We start from the raw sequence: 22,623 nt of genomic DNA, 5'->3' as shown, positions 1-22,623 counted from the left end.
CCTCATTTTGGAGGCTAGGGAACTAGGCTCAGAATGAGAAAGGGCTCACCCAAGGAAACAGCATAGTGAAGAGGGGAAATTATGCATGCATGACAGAGAGACAGCATATGGAAGGCAGATCTTTAGCAGGAGAAAAAAATGGCCTTGGGCCCCCTAAGAGCAAGCTGTGGCTCTGTACCTACCTTGCTCCCAGAACTTGATCAAAACCCTTCCCCACTAGGCCTCTGTTTCCATGTCACAGTATGTTTGAAGCAGTACTGGAGCTAGAGCATTGCCTTGCAAGGATGTGAGTTCCTGGACCCATGAGACTTGCAAGCTGCTCTTGTCTTTCAGGGATGGTAAGGGAAATCTATATGGTGTGATAGAAAGCAAAGGATCACTGAACTAGTTGTCTGTCGTTGTTTAGCTCTGTGACCTTGGGCAAATCACTTAGCCTCTCTGAGTTGGTTTTCTTTTCTGTTAATTGAGGCTGATAATCCCTGAGAACTTTCTGAGGCTGAAATCTCTGGGTGACTGCTGTAGTGGAGGGGTCTGACACTTGGTAGGCTCTCTGGAAAGGATTTGTTAGTGAAAAGCTTACACATGAATAAAGAGGGGCCGCAAATATGAACTTAGTTGCTGGGTGACCTTGAACAAATCCCATTGTCTTTGTGCCTCATTTCTCTCTGTTACAACGTCGAGGCCTCTTTTACTTTCCTCCCTTGGAAGGATAGAATCCCTATGTCCCAGCCCATGTCTTGGGTCATTGGTGGGAAGCTGGGATATTTTTTCTTTATAAGAAGCTTTCTTTTATTTACCCCTAGCTCCACCCATCCTGCCACCTGGCCACACATGGTGCTATGAATACCAAACTAGCTTTCTTTCTCCCTATCTCCTGCAAAGATAAAAGAGGAATGTGGAAGAAAGCCAAAGTTAATTGTGTTTTTATTTAGTGCCTTCTCAAGTCCATCAAGCCAGAATCACCTAGGCACTTGGAAATTAAAAACCAATTCTTTGCTCCCAGGTCCTTAGCTAGAATTTGTGATGAGCATTACTGGATTTCATGATATGATTAAGAGTTATGTTAGAAATCGCAGGCTCTAGACAAATGACCTAATTAGAACAAATCTGCACTTTTCACCTTTATCTGTATTGTTTTGTTTGGAAAATTCTCATTGCCCCGGGGACAGGGCAAGAAGATAAAGACTATTGTATAGTTTTTTGTTCCTGCCACATTTGTCTTTTCTCACAATTCTATGAGGTGAGCAAGGCCAGGATTCTTCCCATTTTATGGCTAAGTAAATTGAAACTATCAGTGTTTCCTCTTAAAAGCAGTGGTGTACTAGAAAGAGCATAGCATATATAGTTAGCTGTTATCAACCCACCCATACCAAATGGTCTTGGGCAAGGAGTTCATTCTAAAGATGCCTTCTGCACTTTGTTTCTATCTATGTCTTGTTATAAAAGTTAATCAAGATAGCAGAGAAAACTAGGCAGATGTCACTATATAACTCTGGCTAGGTTGGCATTGAACCACTAATAGGCAGCTCAGGTACATCTATTTGACCTATGATAAGTCCACCCACATATCATCCAGGGATGCATGAGAGGCCTTGCCAAATGCAGAAGAGTGGCCCTAGATCCTGTGGCCCTTCGTGCCCTGTTTGGAGGTTTTCTCTTTGTAGATTTATCTGGTCGTGCCTTGAGCCTAAAAGCTGGCTTAGTACCATCACTAGTTCCCACAGTCATCCCAAAGGATGGGGAAGGAATGCTTTGGGTAAACCCCATCTCATTTTGCCTGAGCTTTAGTGAAGATTGTATGCCTTTAGGACTTTATCCCTTTTACTCCAGGTGGCTCAGGACACTGGAAAAATGAGTGTGGAATGACAAATGTAGGGAGACAACCAGTAGCTTGTCTAGGGCTAGAGGGGGCCTAGCTAGAACGAGACAGCTGTAGGTGCTAATCCATATGCATATATCTGTGCACTGTCTTTTTATAGTGGTGGTAGTGGTGGTGGGAGGGACCAGTGTTAGTCCATGGTGCTTAAACTGAGAAAGTCACTGGATGAGAATGAGGAAGAACCCATAAGCCCACTCCCTTACAGTACTGCTTGGGAACCTGCTGTCTGGGGAGAGTCAAGGACTTGCCCAAAGTCGCATAGTTGGTCCTTGATCCTTGTCTTGTCTCTCTGTTCAACTCTTGGCTGCTAGACCTCATATTTTTGAGGCCTCTTGGATAAATGGAGTGGTGGCTAATCCTCTTGGGGAACGCACCTATGAACACCATATTCAGAAACTGACAGATGAAATTCAAACCCATGTCCTCTGACCTGCTTAGGAGCAGATTAATCCAAGTGTCTTAGAGGACACCTGTTAGAAACAAATTGTGCAGGAGGAAAATTAGTTCAGTCTTGCTGTCTATCCATGCCCTCTACCCATACCCACATGTACACACACACACTATAGGTCACATGTTATGCACACACTCAGATATATGTTGAGTATATTTGGGATACACACGGGACACACATGTGGGGTATGCTTTCACATTGACACACTTGGAGCACACACATTCAGTTAACCATAGGGCACACTCACTTGCACACACTTGGCACAGGTAGGGTACATATATACAGACACATGTGAGGCATGCTTATGCAAATTTGTGTGTGGACACACATGGATACATATAAAACATAACTGTACACTCACATGTAGGGCACACTGAGATGCATACTCAGATATACTTCTACCCCAAAGCACACACTCCTAAGGACTTGCGTGGACAAACAACTCTCCCACCTTGAGACACATTTGAACACACCTATGGGACACACTCACATGCCCCACGCATCCCTATGGGACACCCTCTGATGCAGAACACATTCTACCCCTAAGGCCAGCCAGCTGTCTCAGTCTTCCAAGTGGGCAAAACAGGGCACTGGCCCCATCTGGTGGGCCTCTATCACTTTTCTCTGCATCTTTATCCCTGAAATCAGGCTTCAGAGGGCAGTGAGCTCAGGAATAAAATGGATACTCAAGGTGGCATGTGTTATAGCAGGCTCCACCACTCAAACAAAATTTAGAACTGAGCCCTGAGATGTTAACAGGCAGATGGAGAAGATAAATTGACACTGATCAATGCAGAAAGCTTGAGCCTGCTCCTCTATCCCCCAATGTAGTTACAAACCATTAGGGAATGATATGATTGTGAAGTGATATCCTAGAAAACCTAAAGTAACTGAATATTAAAGTTTGTTTTTCTTGGGAATGAAGTAACAACTTGGACCAGAGTAAGTATATCTAAATTGTGAGTTGGAGGGTGTGAGGGGAAGTAGTAGGATGCATAAACAGGGGCAGAGGCTCAGCCTCTCCTTGGTCAGTGGTGGTAGGAGAAAACAGCCACATGCTTAATGACCACAGCCCTGCCCCTAGGCACACCAGCTTAGGCCATCTGGCCCCACTAATGAGGGCTATTTTTAGAGTTTCTCAAGCTAGAAACCAGGTCGGGGTGTCCTGGGGAGCCCGTTCTGGCCGTTAGTACCAAAGGCTGGAGCTGGAAGAGGGGGCCCTAGACTGGGTCTGGGTGAAGGGTGGGAAGCAGTGAGACAGGTGGCCAGAGTATGCCAGGTCTGCCTGGAGCAGCAGCCTCAGCGCCCCAGTGGATTACTGTTGACTGTGACAGCCTCATATCTGTTTCTGAACTTTGAACTTGAGATCAAGAAACACAAATTTCAGTTGCTATTCTGCCACTTAGGGTATGTCTCAGTCAGGTTCCCTTCCTCTGTCTGAGTCTTATTTGGTCTATAGGTAAAATCGTCAGTATTGTCTCTCAGACGCCGACAAGGCTCAGAGTTGAGAAAATGCTTTGCAGATGTATATGTTCTTCACCAACAGATCTGTACTTAACCTATCCCTAAGCTGGTCTCGATGCATGCCAACTACTGAGCCTGACTTACAGAGTAGCAGTAGAAAAAAAGGCCAAAAAGGGGGCCAGGGAGAGGCAACCTCATGATGTCAGGTTGGTCAGAGTCATTCTTGGATCACCCTCACTCATACAGATGCTTTTCAGTGCCAGGTCAATCCTTTCCCAGAACACATGTTTGCAACATTTAGGTGGTCATATAGCTTTGGCTCCTCAGGAACTCTATGTAGGGAAAGTGGGGAGCATCAGAAATAGGGTCTCCTTCCTAAACTAGAAAAGGCAATCTCAGATGGCCTGTACCTGCCACCTGCCAGAGGAAGTAACCTCGAGTGCCAGTACTGGCTCTGATAAAGTGTCTTATTCTAAGTTCTGTGTCCAGGGCCATTTCACCTGCTTTGTTGAAGGGGGTGGGTAGGGAACTAGACTATGTAGCACAAGTTCAGATTTCTCCTCATCCCATAAACTGTGGGCAAATTCCTTCTGAGTCTGTTTTCTGGTGTGTAAAATGGGCTTAACTGTTAAGTTTCAGGATTGTGGGGTGCAAGAATTCATGGTGACAAAGTGTGTGAAAAGTGCCTTGTAAAATGTTGAACATGTTTTACTACTGTTAAGAGTTCATCCAGGGTGTGATTACAGGTACCTTGGAGGTAATCTAGGAGCTTATCTTCAGTCTATTTCTCAACTCCTTACCCCTACCCTTTTTAAAGTAGTAATTGTCTCCATTTTGCTGATGGGTATACTGAGTCTCAGAGAAGGAAGGACCAGCCTGAAGATACAGGATTAGGTAGTGGTGGATTCAGGTCTAGAAGCCATGCCTTCAGATTATATTCAGTGTTCTTTCTATGGCCCCAAGCTACCACCCAATGAATTCCAGTGCTAAAAGGAAGCTGCTGGTGTCAACTTAACATATGTTAAAAATTTAGCTTTGTCTCTGACACGTAGCAAGCAAGGGGGGCTCTCTGGGGCCCAACCTTCCCCAGAAGTGTCCTGCTTGCCCACGAGAGGCACACTGACTGACCTGTCATCCCTTCCACAGCAGCTCATGTCCTACTTGTCTCTTGCATATTGGAAGCAGTGAAGCGTTGGAGAAGATGCTTAGCTGTTGTGAGAGGGAATTGTGCTGCCCATTTAATTCACTTCAGGAGGATCCCTGAAGGCACTTGATCTACCTTGGCCACCCCCACCTCCTCACAGCTTCCTGGATACAGAAGCCCTGTGTGACTGACCTGCCTAAGGGGTTGGGCCTAAAGGTATCTGAAGAAATAATGTTTAAGGGCCTTGATCTGTGGAATATTTTGCCAACTCTTGAGAGATGATAGTGGAAATCCAAAAACCAAAGCTGGGAGGGTCCTTTGAGACCATCTGGGCTGACTCTCACCTGGCCTTGATGTGGACATTAAAATCCAGCTAGGCTGACTTTTTCTCCCTTAGTGTGCTCTTCCTTGTACACCACAGACTCGCAAGCTAGGCCATATTTCCTAGAGCCTTTCTAGCTTGTTTATTTTTGCTTTCTCAGCCCGGGAGAAGGGTGGGTAGGTACAATGAGACACAGTGGTGAGAGGAAGGAGATGGAAGAGTCTGTGGAGCTCAGGCCTTGGGGAAGAAGGCCTTTTGTGTCTTTTATCATCTGTCCTGCTGCTAATACATTATTTTCCTGTAACTCACAGACTGGCTGTGGGAGCCTAACCCAAACTGTTGCTATTTTCACTTGTGCTGCTAAAATCTGTATAATGACTACAGTATTGGCCTTTCTGGGGGATTGGACAAGCAATGTCAAGGGTGAGGAAACTGGAAGAAAAAAGGAGAGAGACACCTTCTGTTCTTCAAGTTTGAGAAACCAGAGAGGTGAATAGGGAATGGTTAGTCGCCAAAGCCCTGCCAAGAAGCAGCCACACAGTTTCTTCAGCTCTCTTGACCCTAGATACCTCATTTAAAAATTACTTTATTTTTGAAAAGGAAATACATTCACATGGTTCAAAAGGTACAAGAGGGTACACAGTGAAAAGTCTCATTCTAGCCCTGCCCTCCAGCCACTTGGCTTCTTCTGCAGAGGCCATCAGTGAGTCCTTCCAGAGAAATGTTCTATGGATATATAAACATATATGAATATATTCTTTTTTCTCTTTTTTATGGTAATATACACACTGTTCTATACCTTGCTATACCTTGAAGGTTCTGTGATCCTGTAGGAGCATGAGGATATGCTGTGGAGAACAGAGGTTAAGAGCCCTGGTTCTAGAGCAAAACTACTTGGGTTTTGCTTCTGGCCCTGTGTGACCTTCAGCAATCACTTCATCTTTCTGTACTATGGTTTTCTCAGTTTTAAAATGGGGATCAAACAAGTTAGTATATGTAAAAACTTAGATTCGTCTCTGACACACACTAAGTACTCAGTAAATGATAGCCATTTTTTATTATTAGAAAAATATTGGACTGTGAGTCAGAAGATTTGGGTTCTCTTTTGGCCTCTGCTCCTGCGTTACCTGAGGGACTTCCTTTGTCCAATCCTGTCTCTTCATCTTTAAAACAAGGTCTCATCCCTACTCTTCTTACCTCCCAGAGTTGCTGGGAGGATCTAGTGAGCTCATGAATGTGAATTGAATATGACAGCAACCCAGAACTATATTGTGTTTAGCACATGGTAGGGGTGCTGCTTACTCTTTTCTGGAAGCTACTTTAGGTGGCTTGAACCCAGTGGCCTGAACCGCGTGGAGAAAGCAGTATTCTTCCTTCTGGCAGTGGAACCCAAAGGCCATTCCTGTACTAGAGCTCTATTCTGGGTAGAGGTAGCCCATGGCAAAAATTTGAAATAGTCAAGTTTTGTCTTCTGACCTTTCTTATCCCACCCCCTCCCTCTTCTGCCTTCCTTGTTTCCATGTCTCCTTCAACTTCCCTCTGTCTCTTGACAAAACCTGCTTTTAGAAGCAAGGCAGCAGCATCTGTCAAAGACAACCCCAACTTTCCATTTGAGATAAACCTAGTCCAACTAGCTCAGGGAGGAGTTATATCTGCTTAAGTTCAATACTGCAAGTCAGCAATCAAGCCAAGCCTGGAGCCCATTCTTCCCATCCCACTTTTTTCACTAGCATTTTCATTTTAGTATAAATTTGAAATTCAGATTCCTTAGCAAAGACATTTGGTGATAAAGGAGATACTGGAAGTGTCTTCACCTAGCCTTCATACTGAGGTGTTCTTACCCCTTCATTTCCAGGGAGGGTCAGATTTGTTTGGGGCCCTGAGAGGAGGGTGAGGCAGGTGCTGGATGTAGTATTCAAGGGGTGACATCTGTAGAGCAGAGGGAGGAAAGAGCACCAGAAAATGTCTAAAACTGATTTCCAAAATGAAGCTCATGGAGAAAATATTAGAAGTTCTTTATATATTAAATAGTTAATCTCATCATTTAATTTCTATTTTCTGTGGAGATTTTTTATAAAACACATACTACATTAGTAGCATTTAGATACTGGGGTAGGTGTTTATTTTTTTTACCAATTGACAATTTTTAATCAAAACAATTGACAACTGTCCTTCTAAAAGACTGTAGGCTTGGTTTCTAATCTTGGCTCTGCTGCTGACTAACTTGACACATTAGGTAACTTCCTCTTACTAGAGCCTCAGTTTTCTTATCTGTAAAATGTTGGACTGAACTAGGTGTGCTAGCTCTTGGGAGTCTCCAATCCTGGCCTTCTCTGAGTATAATAATCTACTCTTTCAGGCTTTTGAGCCCGAGACAGAGTCAAGAAGAGTTGGTTCAAGCCCTAGCATCTTACTGGATGCTTTATCCCTCAGTCAGCTTCCCTGGGTCCCTTCCCTTCTTCACCCCCACCTCCTCCACCTAGCCCAGACAAGCAGAGGATCTCTTATATAAGCCTACCTGACCTACTTGAAGTTCTTTTGTTATAAGCACAATCACTTTTCCTGCAGACACAGACCGGATGCTATCCTTCCTGGGCCCTAAGGGTGGGTCTGATTGTGCTTCTCATGTGTCCTCTTTGGCAGCCTAGGTTTAGATGTTGCATCCCTCTTTCCATAGTCTTTAAGGACACAGTCTGAAGGGGAGCCAGCTCAGCTAATTTGAGTCCCCTGAGGACTGATCTAGTGAATGCTCACTGACCACTCTTGCTCATCCACCATTTGTCATGTCTGCTGGGAACCCAGGACTGTGCTAGACTTTGTCAAGAGAAACATGACCCACCCCTGAACAGGAAATGCTCCTGATAAGGACCAGAAACACTGCTAAATGCCTTGGCCAATGTCTTTTCTCTTGCAGGGAGCAAAGGAGAAGAGGGAAATCAATAAGCTACTGGAAACCATCTTTCACTTTCTGATGGACTGTTTAAATGCAGATTTCTCTTTTGGGCCATAAGGACTCCCCAGGAGACAATTACATTCTCCTTGGAATGCCTGCCAAGGCTAGAGCCTTTGCAAGCCTGTGTCCTGGGTGGGCATGCTCAGTAGACTTCAAGGTGGTTTAAGTTGATTGAAATCTATTTATTTTTCCTCTCACTTCTCCAGATATAGGAGCAGGTCACAGTGCACCTTACTAAATGCTGTTCCTGTTCTCACAACCTTAGACCAGATGGCCACATTTAATACAACATTAGAACTATTAGTTCCAACCTATCTCCTCCTCTGCTCCTCCCCCCACCTACAGTCCTCCTTCCCCTACAAGATTTTAACACGACATCTGTCAAATGGATAAAATATTACTTTCCCTTCTTCTCTCTGCCTTGCCCACCCACCCTCTGGCTGTGGTGTTGATGAGTATAGAACTATACATGTGGGAGGCATGGAGGACAGATTCTTCATGTAGTTCTAGCCCCCTCCTCCTACCCTTCTGTAAACCTAGAGGAGCCCCACCCCCACCCCTTGGAGGAACGCCAAGGCTGGCCTTCAAGTCACAGTCCAGAAAAATTTAAGGCTCCCAGGGCTGGTCTCTGTGTAACCACATAAAGAAATTCAAGAACCCAGGTGCAGTGCCCAAGATGGGTCTAGGTCACCTCAGGCATTTGGGGCTTTTTGAGCCCTCTGCCTATCCCCTAGGCTTGCCCTGGCCATCTTTCAAGGTATGAAAGCAACAAGAGACCCAAATGGGTGGCTGGAACTTAGCACCCACAGCAAGTCCAAGAAGGGCATGATGCCCAGAGCAGGAATATTTTGGAGATAAGGCCCAGTCTGGTTCAAGGCAGAGACAGACTGGGGTCAGAGTAACCTCCAGCTTGGGATGAATTGCTTCTGACTCAACTCATGGAGAGAGCATTGCTGAGTCAATTTTTTTTTGCTAATAATTTGTCTCTTAAAATATTGGGAGCTGACTTGGGTAGATTGAACACAGCTCTAAGAAATTGTTTCTAGATTGTAGTGTAGAGAGATGCTGCAAGTATTTTCCATTAGGGCCATTGGGGGCCTCAGTGTTGAAGGTCAGGATGGGAGTGGGAGTGGGTGTGCAGGTGCAGGTAGTCTCTTGAAGCAGACTGGGAAAATCCTCCTAGACAAACTATTATAATTCCTTAGCCTGCCTGGAAGCTGACACAAGAAGGAGAAGCCAGGAGACAGAGTTTCAGAGATTCTGGTTTCTTCTGAATGGTCCAGTGCAGTAACAGGAAATTCTTGTACTTCAAACTCTGGCTCTAGAAAGTTTAAAAGACTCTTGGTCTCAGTATGATATATGATTTAGAATCACTTGGGCTGCTTGTTAAAAATGCTGTGGTGATTCTGAGCAGAGGGTCTGGGGACCACAAATCAAGAAACTGGTGTAATGAATCAGAGGCACCTGAATAGTACCAAAAAAATCCAAAACAGCTTGACAGTAACTTTTATTCCCAAGATGCTTTGAAGGTGCAAGCTGATGCTTATCAGGTTGAGAACTATTCTGGTATGGGAGACTTCTCCAGCCAACAGTATCATGGTTGGTGGTCTGGAAACATTTCTTCTCTCTGATCTGTGCAATACTTGGCCCAGTTGGCTGCATTTTCTCTAAAGGACTTATTCCTTCAACAAGACCAAACTCTTAACATCATGAACTTTGGGGCAGCAGCTGGGTCTTACTTCAGAAACCCTGGGCCCATTAGGTTGAGCTAGTGGCTGAAGTTTCATACCAGAAAAGTCCATTGCTAAGGTCTACACCAAACAAGCAACTTCCCTTACCTCATATGTTTGGTCACCGTTATAGCTGAGATCACTTTGTAACTTCTTTTGGAAGAGGTTTAGAAAGAGGTGTTATCCTTTGTTATTAGTCTGTGATGAATGAGAAAATGTCCTGGATGGCTTCATATCTTAAGATGCTTGCCTGGGTTTCCCAAGCTTTTAGGGGCTGACAGGTGTGAGTTGGCTTGTGACATATTGGCCTCTGGATGAGGTGGTCTGTCTTGCTCTTGCTGAGCGACCTGCATCTACGATCACCTTTCAAATCAAGCCAGCCTAGCTGGGTTTCGTGTCTCCCAGGTGTGGCTGAAGCCAACCTTCATTTTATTAAAATGAAAAATGGATGGTACAATGGGATATTGAAGAAAACCAATGCCTAATGACTCACAAATCACATGCCCAAACTAGGAAAAAGATGATCATATCATGAAAAGTGACAGTATTTGCATACTTCCTTTCAGTACATTTAGAGCCATCATCACTTAAATGCATTAATTATTCTGCTCAGAAATGAAATTATTTAGTTATGGGTGATAGCAATACCCTGATTAAAGCTGAAACTAGCTAAATGTGAACTATAAAGCCATAGGGAAAAAAAAAAGCAATCCTTATGATTTTTTTTTTTAATTCATGTTGTTTTTTCTTACCTGACATCTCTTCTTCTTTCCCTGATGACCACTGAGCATCTGCGAAGATCTTCAGCAAAAACCAGCCCACCCCAGAAGCCGCCTGGTCATACATCCTACCAGCAATGTATTGGCCTATAGGCCACCTGGTACATGTTATGCAAACAATTTCTTTGGCCCCATAGAATATTCTGCAACCTGAACAGAAATGCTCACTTTGTTGCTGTGTTCTTCCTCTGAGCTTGCCTGGTTTTAGGGCTCTGGTCATAGAACTTTAGAGGCTAAAATCAATGTTGTTCATTATAAATTATGCAGATGTTTTAGATTTACTGTTCACAAGTGTACACTCTGGAGAATAACACCCTGGTTGATAACTTGAATAACTCCACATTGTCTAATATCTTCTTCTTATCCTAGGTAGAAATTAGTGAAAGAGTCAAGGGAGAGAAAATACAGGCTGGAGTCATCAGGGACAGGATTAAGGAGCAGGTGGGCCAAGATCCTACGGCAAGGAAGAAGCAGCATAGCTCCAGTGTCCCTACACTTAACCATGGCCAAAGGAATGGCTGAATCAGAGGCACAGAGGTAGGAGCTATCTGCCTGCAAGAGACTCAGTTTGACTAGAGTGGAAGGTCCCTGCCAGATTCAAGACAAGGATTGGATCCATAGATGGGGCTAGATTAAGGAGAACTTTGAGAGATTGACAGTAGAGAGTTATTGAGGCTTCTTGAGCATGGATAGTGGCACCAGCAAAGAAGTTTTGAGAAGTACAATTATTGAGTAGCTTGAGGAGGAAAGAGACCTGTGAGTAGCAGGAAGGCCAGTTGGGAGGCAACTTGAGGTGATAAGGGCCAGACCTAGAATAAGGCATTGAAAAAGAAGATAAAAGGTTATATCTGAGAGAGATACATGTAGAAGAAAGAAACAGCACACCCAGAAAAGTTATCAGAAATAGGAAAAATGAGGAAGGAGGGGAATGAGGCCTTATTATGAGTTTTACATATGTTTTATTGGAGGCAGTAGCAGGCCCCCAGAGAAATGTGGAACAGGTAGTGGGAAATATGGAACCGGAGGTACTAAGAGCTGATGTCATGAGAAAGATGATTTATCTGAGGAGCAACATGGAGAGAACAAAGAGTAAATGTCCCCATTGACTTTTGAATAGGGCAGTCAAGGGCTAAAGTGGGAAACCCATTCCTCAGTTTTCCCAGCCAGTCTGACTGGCCTGTGCTTTAATGTGTCACTAACAATGCCTGAGTGACTTATATTCAAGAAGGGACTAGTCAGTGCCAAGTTCTCATTTTCCTGAGTAGAGAGCAAAGAAAGCATACTGTCAAGCACAAAGATGGGTGAGAAGAAATAAGCTGCAATAATGAAATTCCTGTCCTCTGCAAAGCTCATGTGTTACCCTCAATAGAAAGCTAGGGCTGGAAAGGACTTGAGAAGTCATCTATTTGATTCAAGTCTGTAACTTGATGGATAAAGAAACTGAGACAGGTAAATGGACCTATCCAAGATGATTCAATGAGTTACTGGCAGAGCTTCCTCCAGTAGCCAGTCTTTTGGTACCTCCCCGCTGTTGTTAGAACAGTCTGGTTTACACCTTTCCAGAAGTGGGTGAGATTGTTGTCCTTGAACACTTTGGGCAAGATAACCAGAGTCTGTTTACAAGGCCATATGAAAAGGACATCTAGTTTATTCAGGAGAGAGAATAAAATCCCAGCCTATTTTAGATGTGCTTAAAGGGAACAAAGGAAGGATTCTTGCTCTTGTCCATGCCTAGCTGTTGAGGGAGGGGACCTTCTGAGAGGATGGGGGCAGGTACCAACTGAGAAAACCTTATAGAAAGGCAAAACTCCTTCATACTCCTCCTTGTCCCCTTGTGAAGCTTCTCAAAAGGCAGGCCTGGCTCAGCTACTTTCATGGCAACTGGAACATATGCTATTCTGAACAACACTTTTTTTTAACCTTTCCCTCTTCTGCTTCTTGCCATTAAAATTCTAGTATTTCTGGCAGCCACCCAGGCTAATTAAACAACTATTTTGGGGGTGGTATTGCTCAGCTAGAGGGCAAGAATATGAAGGGGAAGGCAAGTGGTACAGCTCTGGAAAACTGGTGAGGGCTTTATTTCTGTGTTGGCAAGGCCTGGCATTGGGAATGCTCCTTACATGACCCAAAATACCCATTCTCAGACATACCAACCACTGAGGAATGCCTCCTAGACAGGCAGGGAGCCCGACCTGTGGGGGTGGCATGGGGATCCTTGGGAGAATGAGGCATCAGGATAGGCACGGGTAAAGCCTAGGCTAGAAAGATTCTCTAGGGCAGTGGTACACCAAGTATGATCCCTGAACCAGCATCGTAGGCATCCCCTGGGAACATGTCTGAAATGCAAGTTCTCAAGCCCCACTTCAGACCTACTGAATAAGAGACTCATGGGGCCTAGCAATCTGTGTTTTAACAAGCTTTCTAGAGGATTGAGAACTACTGCTTTAGATCATTCACAGGGTGGGCTGGTCTCCTTGGAGAGAGAAACCAGCTGGGAGAACTCTCTCCCTGCTATCTTGGCAGGTAGCGTTGGGGATTGGCGAAAACAAACCTATACAATAAGCTCAACTAGAGATTCAAATCTGCTCTACCACCTACTAACTGGGTAACTGTGGGCTACTTGGTAATAGCACAGGTTATCTTCAGTAAAAATGGGGATGTTAATGCTTACCTTGGAGAGCCATAGAGACTAAGATGACAAAAGAAAGTCTCTTACCCAATGCCTGGCATATGTTTTCAACAAGTGTAAGTTTCTCTTCCTCCCTCCTTCCCTTTCTTTCTCCCTGTTTTACTTCCTTCCTCCCTTCTTCCTTGCCTTCTTTCCTTCCTCCTGAAAGGGCCCACTGGACACTCCAAGTTAACTGTAGGCACATTCCTCATTGTTGATCAGAGACCAGCCTGAGAGATCAAACTTCCAATGCCTACAGGGTATAGTGATCATATTTCCAGGTTAAAAGTCAGGGCACATGGGTCTGATAACAGATGTGTCTATTTGTAGGACAATGGGATAGAATATTTGAAATTAGAATTCCTGGGAAATATAGATAAAAGGAAATTGGATATCATTCCTTCTTTAAGAATTATATCAGTATTATGACTCTTCCCCCTCTTTATCTTCTTATTCATGTCCAAAAGTGTCTTTGGTTTGGGGATGCAGAACACTGTATGTCCCACTCGCTGGTAAGTCTGAGCAAGAACCAACCTATATTTAGTCCTGTACTCGAAATGCCCTGAGGATTGGAAATTATTTTAGAAGTCACATCAGCACTGTCCCAAGGCCAAGAGCTATTTGGGTACCTTGCTGGAGTAACCCAGTACCACCTCCTGGCTTTATGTTGGGCTTGCAAGATGAAGAAGTTGGGATAGTTGGGAAATTAGGGATTTGAGGGGGGTGATAAACCAGTTATAAACAAGAAATAAAGAACTTAAGCCTTGATATAGCCACTCCCAAATGGACTTTTCTTGGCTTTCTTCCTCTTATAGGTAACTCTGTACTATTTGATAATTTGATCAGCTCCTGCTACTCGAAACTCTTGTCCTTGATTTTTATGAGATTGCACCCCTTGGTATCCTAAGTGTGTTCTGACAGCTCCATTTTGGTTTGTTTCTCTGGCTCCTCTTCTCTTCCTTGCCTCCCATTATTATTTTCCTACTTTTCTGGCCTTCTTTCTTAGCACTTTCTTCCAGGGCAAACTTCCTTGGTTTCTACAATTTCTTCTGGGCCATTGACTCCCAAACCTGTATAACTATCTCCCCTGATCTCTCTTGAACTTCAAATCTACCTGCATGTCCTGCTGGCCCCCAACATTCAGCATATTAAAGAGAAAACTTGTCGTCTCTTCTCCCCCTCCAAAACCAGCATTTCCTCATAACTTACCCTCATGCCTTAATGATCACACTTAAGATTGAACTCCCTCTACCAAATCAACTTTGACCTCCTCCTTTTCCTCAAAGGAGATCTAAATACCTTCAAACATGTCTCCAGTCCACCTTTCTAGCTGCCCTTCAATCCCACTCTTCCCAGCCCTTTCCAAACTCCACTACCTATTTACCATCAAATTTCCCATAGCCTTCACCTTTGAGACTTTACTCTTCCTCACATGCCTTTCTTGTTCCCTACTCTGTAACAATCCTACCCATTCTTTAAGGCCTATTTCAGTGCCCCATAAAACTGTTTTATTAGAGTCCAATAGCCACACATGATCCTTCCTCTGAAGTCTTGTACTAGGCCAGAGTATACCAGGCACTGTATGAGGCACTATACATCCAGAACTCAGTTCACCTTCTCTACAATTCTGCCTGTGAGGCAGGTATTAATATCCCCATTTTGCATATGAAGAAACTGAAACCAAGGGTTGTATAGCTTGAAAGTCTCGTCCATAGCTTTTGTGATATTGTACTCCTTACATGCTGACAGTTCCATTTTGGTTTATTTATGTGGCTCCTCTTGTACTCCTCACCTCCCATTGCCACTGCTACTTTCTAAAGTAGCAAAGCCCAGAATTGAAGCTAGGTTTGCTTGCCCTTAACCACCTTTGCATACTGCTTGAAGGGCATTCACTGTTGGTACCCAAAGGGCCCTTGATCTTCAGGTAAGGACTGTGGCTGAATCACAGTAAGCAGATCCCTGCACACAGTGGGAACGCACTCAATGAGTGTTGGGTGGAAAATGGATGAGCAAAGTCATATTTATGAAAAATTGTAGCAAGTTAAAAAATTCTGTATACAAAGGGGAGATTTAAAACCAATTTCCAGCAGCCCAAATTTAAAAAATCTCAGAGGATAGGGGAAGAACATTCCCTTATTCCTGCTTGCGTTTGTGACTAGAGAACACAGGAGCCCTATACAGCTACCAGCCCCTTCTGGATTGCCCTTCTCTCATTATCTGCACACACATCTGTCAATTCTTGGTTCAGTGTCTTACAGCTTGTGAATCAGGTGGGGGTGTAGAATTATCCTCACTTAACAGATGAAGAAAATGAGACTCAGAGGCAGCATAGTTTATAAGAGCAGAGGCTCTATAAGAGCCAGACTGTGCCTGCATTTGAATTATGACTTAAGTACTTATTGGCTCTTTGAATTTGAGCAAATTATTTAATCTCTCGGAGCTTCAGTTTCCTCGTCTGTAGGATAGGGATAATAATAGTATTTCCTCAAAGGGTTGCTGTGAGGATTAAATGAGTTGATGTGTGTAAAGTGCTTAGAATAGTGCCTTACATATACTTAGTGCTCTATATTAGCTAATATTATCATCTTTATCATCCCTTCTTTAGCAAGGTCTTAAATCCAAGCGTTCTTTTTCCACCTTCTCTATCTATGGTGTTATGTTGGGGAAAAAATGGTTCACTAGGCTGGCCATCTGGTGACCTTAGGCAAGTCACTCCTGCTATATTACACCTGATCGATAAAATGAGGGATTAAGGGTGATGATCTTTGAAGTGCTGCCTAGTTCTGTCGTTGATTCCAAGTAGGCAGTGACAACAGGCTTGCCAGTTGGTTTGTGGCCACTGGGTCCTATCCAGGGATTGGCCTTGTCCAGGGCATAGCTGGACTTTGTGACCTGAGTGCCCAGGCAGGTCAACTGGACTAAATGGGGACAAGAGTGAGCCAACTTCTGCTGGGAGAATCCAAGCATGGAGTCCCTCAAAAGAAGACTGCACTGTAGAAAAAGTACAGGCAGTGGAATCAGCCAGAACTGGGACTAGGGTAATTCAAACAGCATCACAGATATAGTCCTGAGCAGAGCATTGGTAAGTGATGCCAAGATACTCTTTGACCCTTGATAAAAAGTCAATGATATATCTTTAGACTATAAGCCCTCATGGTGCTCTGAGTTGGGGCTGTATGTGCTTATCGAGCTCTAGCAGCTCCCTGTTGGTACCCATCTTTGGCAGGAGAGGGGAGACTTCTCTGTAAATACTTATTTTATTGAGGCCAGTGACCAGCAATTCTTCTTCTCCACTGAGGCCAGAACAAGAAGATATTGACTTTTAGTGTAATTGGAAGAAAGCAAGTTCAACATATAAATGAATCTCCTCTTAGTCAGGGGCACCAGTGACTGAAGGTGGCTGTCCAAATCTCTTTCTTTGGGGTTGAAGAATGGAGCCATCTGGTTTATGATATTATGAATGGAGTTCTGTGAGTTCATTATAGCTTATTAGTAAACATTGGTAGTATGGCATGATAGGTATTAGTGCATATACAGTCAGAAGACTGAGCTCCATAATTTATTACATGTGTGATTGGCCAAAGGACCAGGTCACCACTCTGAGCCTCAGTTTCCTTATCTTTAAAATATGGGTAATAGTGAGATCCAGCTCATCAGTAAGGATCAAGTGATGCAGTAGATGTGAAAACACTTTGTGAACAGTAAAGCATGAGGTACTTTAAAGGCGGTATTATAAAAGGTCCTATTTGAAATCTCTTTTACATCCAAGCTGAGGAGCTCTCTCTATGCCTTCTATAGAAGGCACAATGGCTAGACCCCTGAGCGATGAAGGATGCCTCATGCAGGAGCTAACCAACAGAATGCCCTAACTAAGTCAAAAGCTCAGTGTGTGTGTTTTTTCCTGTGTGTGATGTGTTATGCATTAATATCATGACCATAGGGTTATTCTCTGGCTGGTATGTTGGAAGGCAGACCTGTGTGAGAGGATGCATGTTCCATATTCTGTCTCTGTTATCTTTAAATTGTTTTGACTTGGGTCTTGTGGAGCCATAATTGCCTTGGGGTCCTTCCTCAAAGTAGGCTGATGGAAAAGATGACTTCTAGAGGACATGTTCAGCAATTCAGTTCTGGGGAGGGAATGTTTGAGTCCTTTGCCTGACAGGCCATATGTTCTCTATTCTGGAAATTGTTCCTCCAAATGCCAGAAAGATTGACCCATACAGGCTGGAACCAGTTGGGGGAAAAAGAAGAATACATAACACAGTGGTCAGGATGGTAGCCAGAGAGAAACTAACTATTCCCCCACACCCATCCTCATCACTGTGCTTAGACAAGTGTCATGAACATATGTGTGTGTATGTTTATGTGGCAGTGGCATAGATGTCTGCCTCGCGCTATGTGGAGCCAAGTCCTGCTGGCCACAAATTCTGATGACCAAGGTTAGGCTCTGTGCATAGCCCCTGCCTTGCTGAGTGAAACTGAGCTTACCCCTTAACTTGCTTATAGCTCAGTTTTGCCATCTATCAGATGCAGAAGTCAACCAAGATTCCCTGTGTATCTTACAGGGTGGTTGTTTAAATCACTGAACGAATCTGTGACAATGTCGAGTTTCTTGGGAGCAAGGCATCACAGAACGCCATATTCTTTCATACCTATGAACACATGACCTCTCTGGATAGCATCATGTGTGGGTGAGAGCAGGAGGCTGCAGGACTGGGGTCCATCATATGTGAGGAATGCCGTGGTCTGTAACTTCTGAGGGTGGGGTACAGTAGGATTAAATAACGTATCACCAACTCTGAATTGGACAGTTCCAAAGAAGAAGAAGAAAGGGGGAGGAGCACAGAGAATTTATAGCAAATATGCTCGAGCCTCATTTTAGCCATTGGTTTCAGACTCTCCACCCATTCCAGATCCAGGGCTGCCTCGAAGTACCAAGGAGAGATGGATTGGAGCTTTTTCTTCTCTAGGGAAGGAGATCTTGAGTAGGGATAAAATCATGAGGCCTGTGTAGTCCATATACACATTCTGGGTCATTCTACCCACTGGCTAATGGAGAGTTGATAGTATTATTTGTCTTGTGGTCCAGTGGAGCTTGCTCTCCCAATGTCATCTCCATCACCCTACCCTTCATCACTAATATGTGAATTTTTCCATAAGTAGTAGAGATTTGGGGAGGGGGGCAAGTAAGGTAGCTAGATGTGTGGACTGAACACATTCTTATTTTGTCTCCTAAGCTGATCACTGGAGATTCCATCGTTAGTGCTGAGGCAGTATGGGATCACGTCACCATGGCCAACCGGGAGTTGGCATTTAAGGCTGGCGACGTCATCAAAGTCTTGGATGCTTCCAACAAGGATTGGTGGTGGGGCCAGATCGACGATGAGGAGGGATGGTTTCCTGCCAGCTTTGTGAGGGTGAGTGTCAGCCTTCACTCTCCTCTCCTGTCTCCTTGGCTACTTGTCCCTGGCCTCCCTCTCACCAGCCCTTGTTCTCCTTCTCCTTCCCCTTCTTGTGGCTCCTCACATTTTTCCCCGTGTGTTTGGTCACCTACCAAGGGCCTGGGCTTCCTTTAATCTTTGCCCTTCTAGTTTTGAGACTTTTTTTTCTCCTGTTTATTTTAACAATCCCCACCTCCTGCCTCCCACCTTCTACCCACTGTGACTTTGCACAAATCACTTCCCTTTTTGCCTTGATGGTTTTGAAGACGCTTTTAACTCTATATTGCTGGGAAATTTTACCTTTCTTATCTCTTTTCTGCTTTCCTTCTTTTCCTTGCCTCCTCTTTTTTTATCCTTTCTTTTTATAGATCTCTTCCCACCCTCTTTCTCCCCTCCCCACTCCTTTCTGCTTCCTTTGCCTCCTTTCTCTCATTTAGGGAAGTGTGAACACCCCTGCGTGTTGTCTTATGATTGTCTACAGCTGTGAATGTAAGAGTCTGGGCTCCCTACCCTCCCAGGGGTTGGAGTTTACTCATTGCAAATCTTACTTTTTGCAAGGTGGCTGGGAACTAAGATGTGTCCAGGGTGGGAAGCAGGCAGCTTGATAGGGTTGGCAAGGCCTTGGCCCCTTTGACATTGTACCATGAAAAACCTGGCCGTTAAAAGAAGGGGTTCTTGGGAAGGGGCTCCTTAGCAGTTTCCACTTCCTCTGGGTCACCCACTGGCAGGATGCTAATGGGGAAAGAACACTGGCCTGGTGTTCCAGCTCTTGGCCGTCCTTGGAGTTATGAGCTAGAATCAGCTGTTTGGCAATTGTGAGCTCTGATTTTCCCCATATGCAAAATGGTGTTGGCAATTATTTCATGACAGGGGATATCACAGTGAATTAAATAATGTACATTAAAACAGATTTGTGGCAATACAAGTACCAAAGCCACATCAGGATGTCTTATGATCATCCTTACCACAGCCTATCATCTTTTGTTAGTTTCTTTTGTAATATAAGACTGAAGTCCTGACCCCAAACAAAAGATCAGAGTGGCTTGGGCCCTTGGAGAATGAAGAGTCTCAGGATAAGAAGGATAGAAGTGTGACATGAAGGAAGGAGTGGGGCATTTGGAATCAGATAATCTGAGATGCAGTTGCAGTTTCAGCTTTACTACCTCCTAGCTCTATGGCTTTTGGCAAGACTTTTATCTTTCCTGAGCCTTATTTCCTCATCTGAAAAATAGGAATAGCAGGCTTTTTATGAGGATTAAATGAGATCACTATGTGAGTAAAGAATCTGACACAGTGCTTGGCATGTAGTGGGTACTTAGCAAATGGTAACTTGCTTTATCATTATCATTATCCTCATCATCACCACCGTCACCTCCACCTTATTAAATCCAATAAGGTCTATGTATCAAGGCTGGTCATAGTGGTTGAAAGAGGCCTCCTTCCTTGGAGGGCTGCAAATGTAGGAAGCACTGTTATCCAGTTAGAGCAATTTAGGTGAGGGCACTGCTCAGAAGCAAGGAGGTAGACAAAATAGCCTCTTATCCCCTCTATCCTGAGAATTTCTTGATGAAATATCCAGTCCTTTTTCCTCTACCTATATGGAGTCTTCCTTCAGAGTCTCCACATGCTGTGTGTCCCAGCTCAGCTTTGTTGGTTGATGAACTGGGTCCCAGGGGTAGTTAGAAAGAACACATCAATAACCATGGGCCTTTGGAACTAACATGAGACGCCATACACAGACAGCTTGTGTGTCTTAGGCTGACAGCCCCCCCTTTAAAAGAAGGATTAAACTGCACCCAGTGACAAAATCACCCAAATCTGCATGTATTTCACCTACAGTGAAATGTCATTTTTATAATAAACTGTAATTAAAGGGGTGGGACAAAATATTGAGCAAGGCAGAATGACCCCAGGAGGTGAATGACAGAACCAAGCTTCAGAATATCAATGAACTGGCATTGATTTTCCTACAAGCAAGTCCAGGAGGAGTGTTTCTCCAAGCACACAGCCCCAGCAGCCTGTTGGATGGGCTGAAGCTGACCTTTGAGAAGACCACTGGCTGAGCCAGGCATGCATATTATAGAGTCTGGCCTAGTGGTTCTCAATCCTGGCTGCACAATGAAATAATTCACTTGGGTATCTTAAAAAAAAAAAAACCCAAACACTAAAACCCAGGCTCTAGGCTAGTTAAATCAGAGTCTTTGATGTTGAGAACGATTTGGCCTAGGCCAGTACAGTCCAATAGAAATATAATGTGAGGGACTTCCCTGGTGGTCCAGTGGTTAAGACTCTGTGCTACCAATTCAGGGGCCCGGGTTCGATCTCTGGTCATGGAATTAGATCCCACATGCTGCAGCTAAGAGCCCTCATGCTGCAACTAAAGATCCCACATGCCACAATGAAGATCCTGCATGCCTCAACTAAGACCCACACAGCCAAATAAAATAAATAAATAAATAAATAAATAACTATTTTTTAAAAAAGAAATATAATGTGAGCTACAAATGCAAACCTCAAATATAATTTGAAAATTTTTAGTAGCCACACTAAAAAAAGTTAAAAAGATACAGTGAAATTAATTTAATGTATTTTACTTAACCTAATATATCTAAAATATTATGATACAATATCATATATTATCACTATAAATTTTTTAATAATATATTTTACTAAGTCTTTGAAATCTGATGTGTATTCTATACACATCTCAATTCACACTTGTCACATTCCAAGTGTTCATTAGCCATATGTGGCTAGTTGCTACTGTATCAGATAGCAAATATCTAGACTGAGGACTGTGACAGTAGACCAGGAGCTTTAATGACAGAGCCTAGATCATAAGTTAGAGCTCCAATATTCTATTATACCAGCTCCAATATTCTATTATATTATATCCTATTTTACCAGTGTTTATTCTTTGAGAAACTAAGATAGCATTCCATGTTGCCTCAGATTGTATTCAGAATGAGCATTTGATCATTGCAAAACTTTTTTTAAAGTAATAGTTGAATGGTCTTCAGATCTCTAAAGGAGAGTAACATGCAACCTTAGTGGCCAGCTGTTGTGGTGTCACCAGTAAAAAGAAATGGGGTTAGACTGTTGCATGAATGATGTGAAAATTGACTCCAAGTTAGACCTTTCAATTCTCATGAATGAGCATTTATGTGTAGGTTTACATTTCTGGTAAGATTGTGTGTTCCTCAAGGAACTGAATGATGGAAGTTATGTAGGCTCTTTTCTAGTAGGTATTTAAAAGTAGAATTACTATTTCCATTCTTCTACACTGATTTTGGTTGAGGGTAGAATGGTATTGTGCAAGCAGTGCTAGGTATATTAGAAAATGAGAGACCTGAGTTCTAGTTTGGCTCTCTCAAACATTTGACATATGATCATTGGCTTTTAGTTTCTCCTTCACCTCTGAAGCATTCTCTAGAATCTATTCAAGCTCTGACAATGTCTAGGTAGGACATAGCGATGAGTCATACTGAACTATTGAATCTTCATTTGTACTGATGTTATTGGTAGGTAGATAGGTGGTTTCCTGAGATGCTGTACCTCTATGTTGTATAGTTCCCTTGTTTATCCAGACTCATCCTGAGCTAAGATTCAGTAGCTCCTTGAGAATATCATCCTTAGGTTATTTGGCATATAACACGAAAGTACAATGGCAAAGAAAAGACTTTCCTCCTAACTCTATACCAACCGGACACCTTTGTGGATCACTGGACCAAATTGGTCACTGACATAGTGGAGCATCTCCATTTCCTATCTGGAAGACTCATTGCTGTGTGA

General features: G+C 43.6%; 1 protein-coding gene across 1 annotated transcript in view; it reads left to right on the top strand.

Moving 5' to 3' along the window:
• ARHGEF9 (Cdc42 guanine nucleotide exchange factor 9) overlaps positions 1 to 22,623 on the top strand; it is a 176,299-nt gene that overhangs the window by 33,755 nt on the left and 119,921 nt on the right. Inside the window, exon 2 of the mRNA XM_036839278.1 lies at positions 18,628 to 18,807. Within this exon, the coding sequence (XP_036695173.1) occupies positions 18,628 to 18,807 (180 nt within the window). The remainder of the gene's footprint in view (positions 1 to 18,627; positions 18,808 to 22,623) is intronic.

Source organism: Balaenoptera musculus, chromosome X (assembly GCF_009873245.2).
Source record: "Balaenoptera musculus isolate JJ_BM4_2016_0621 chromosome X, mBalMus1.pri.v3, whole genome shotgun sequence".
Taxonomy (NCBI): Eukaryota; Metazoa; Chordata; class Mammalia; order Artiodactyla; family Balaenopteridae; genus Balaenoptera; species Balaenoptera musculus.
This window is presented reverse-complemented; position numbering and strand designations above follow the sequence as displayed.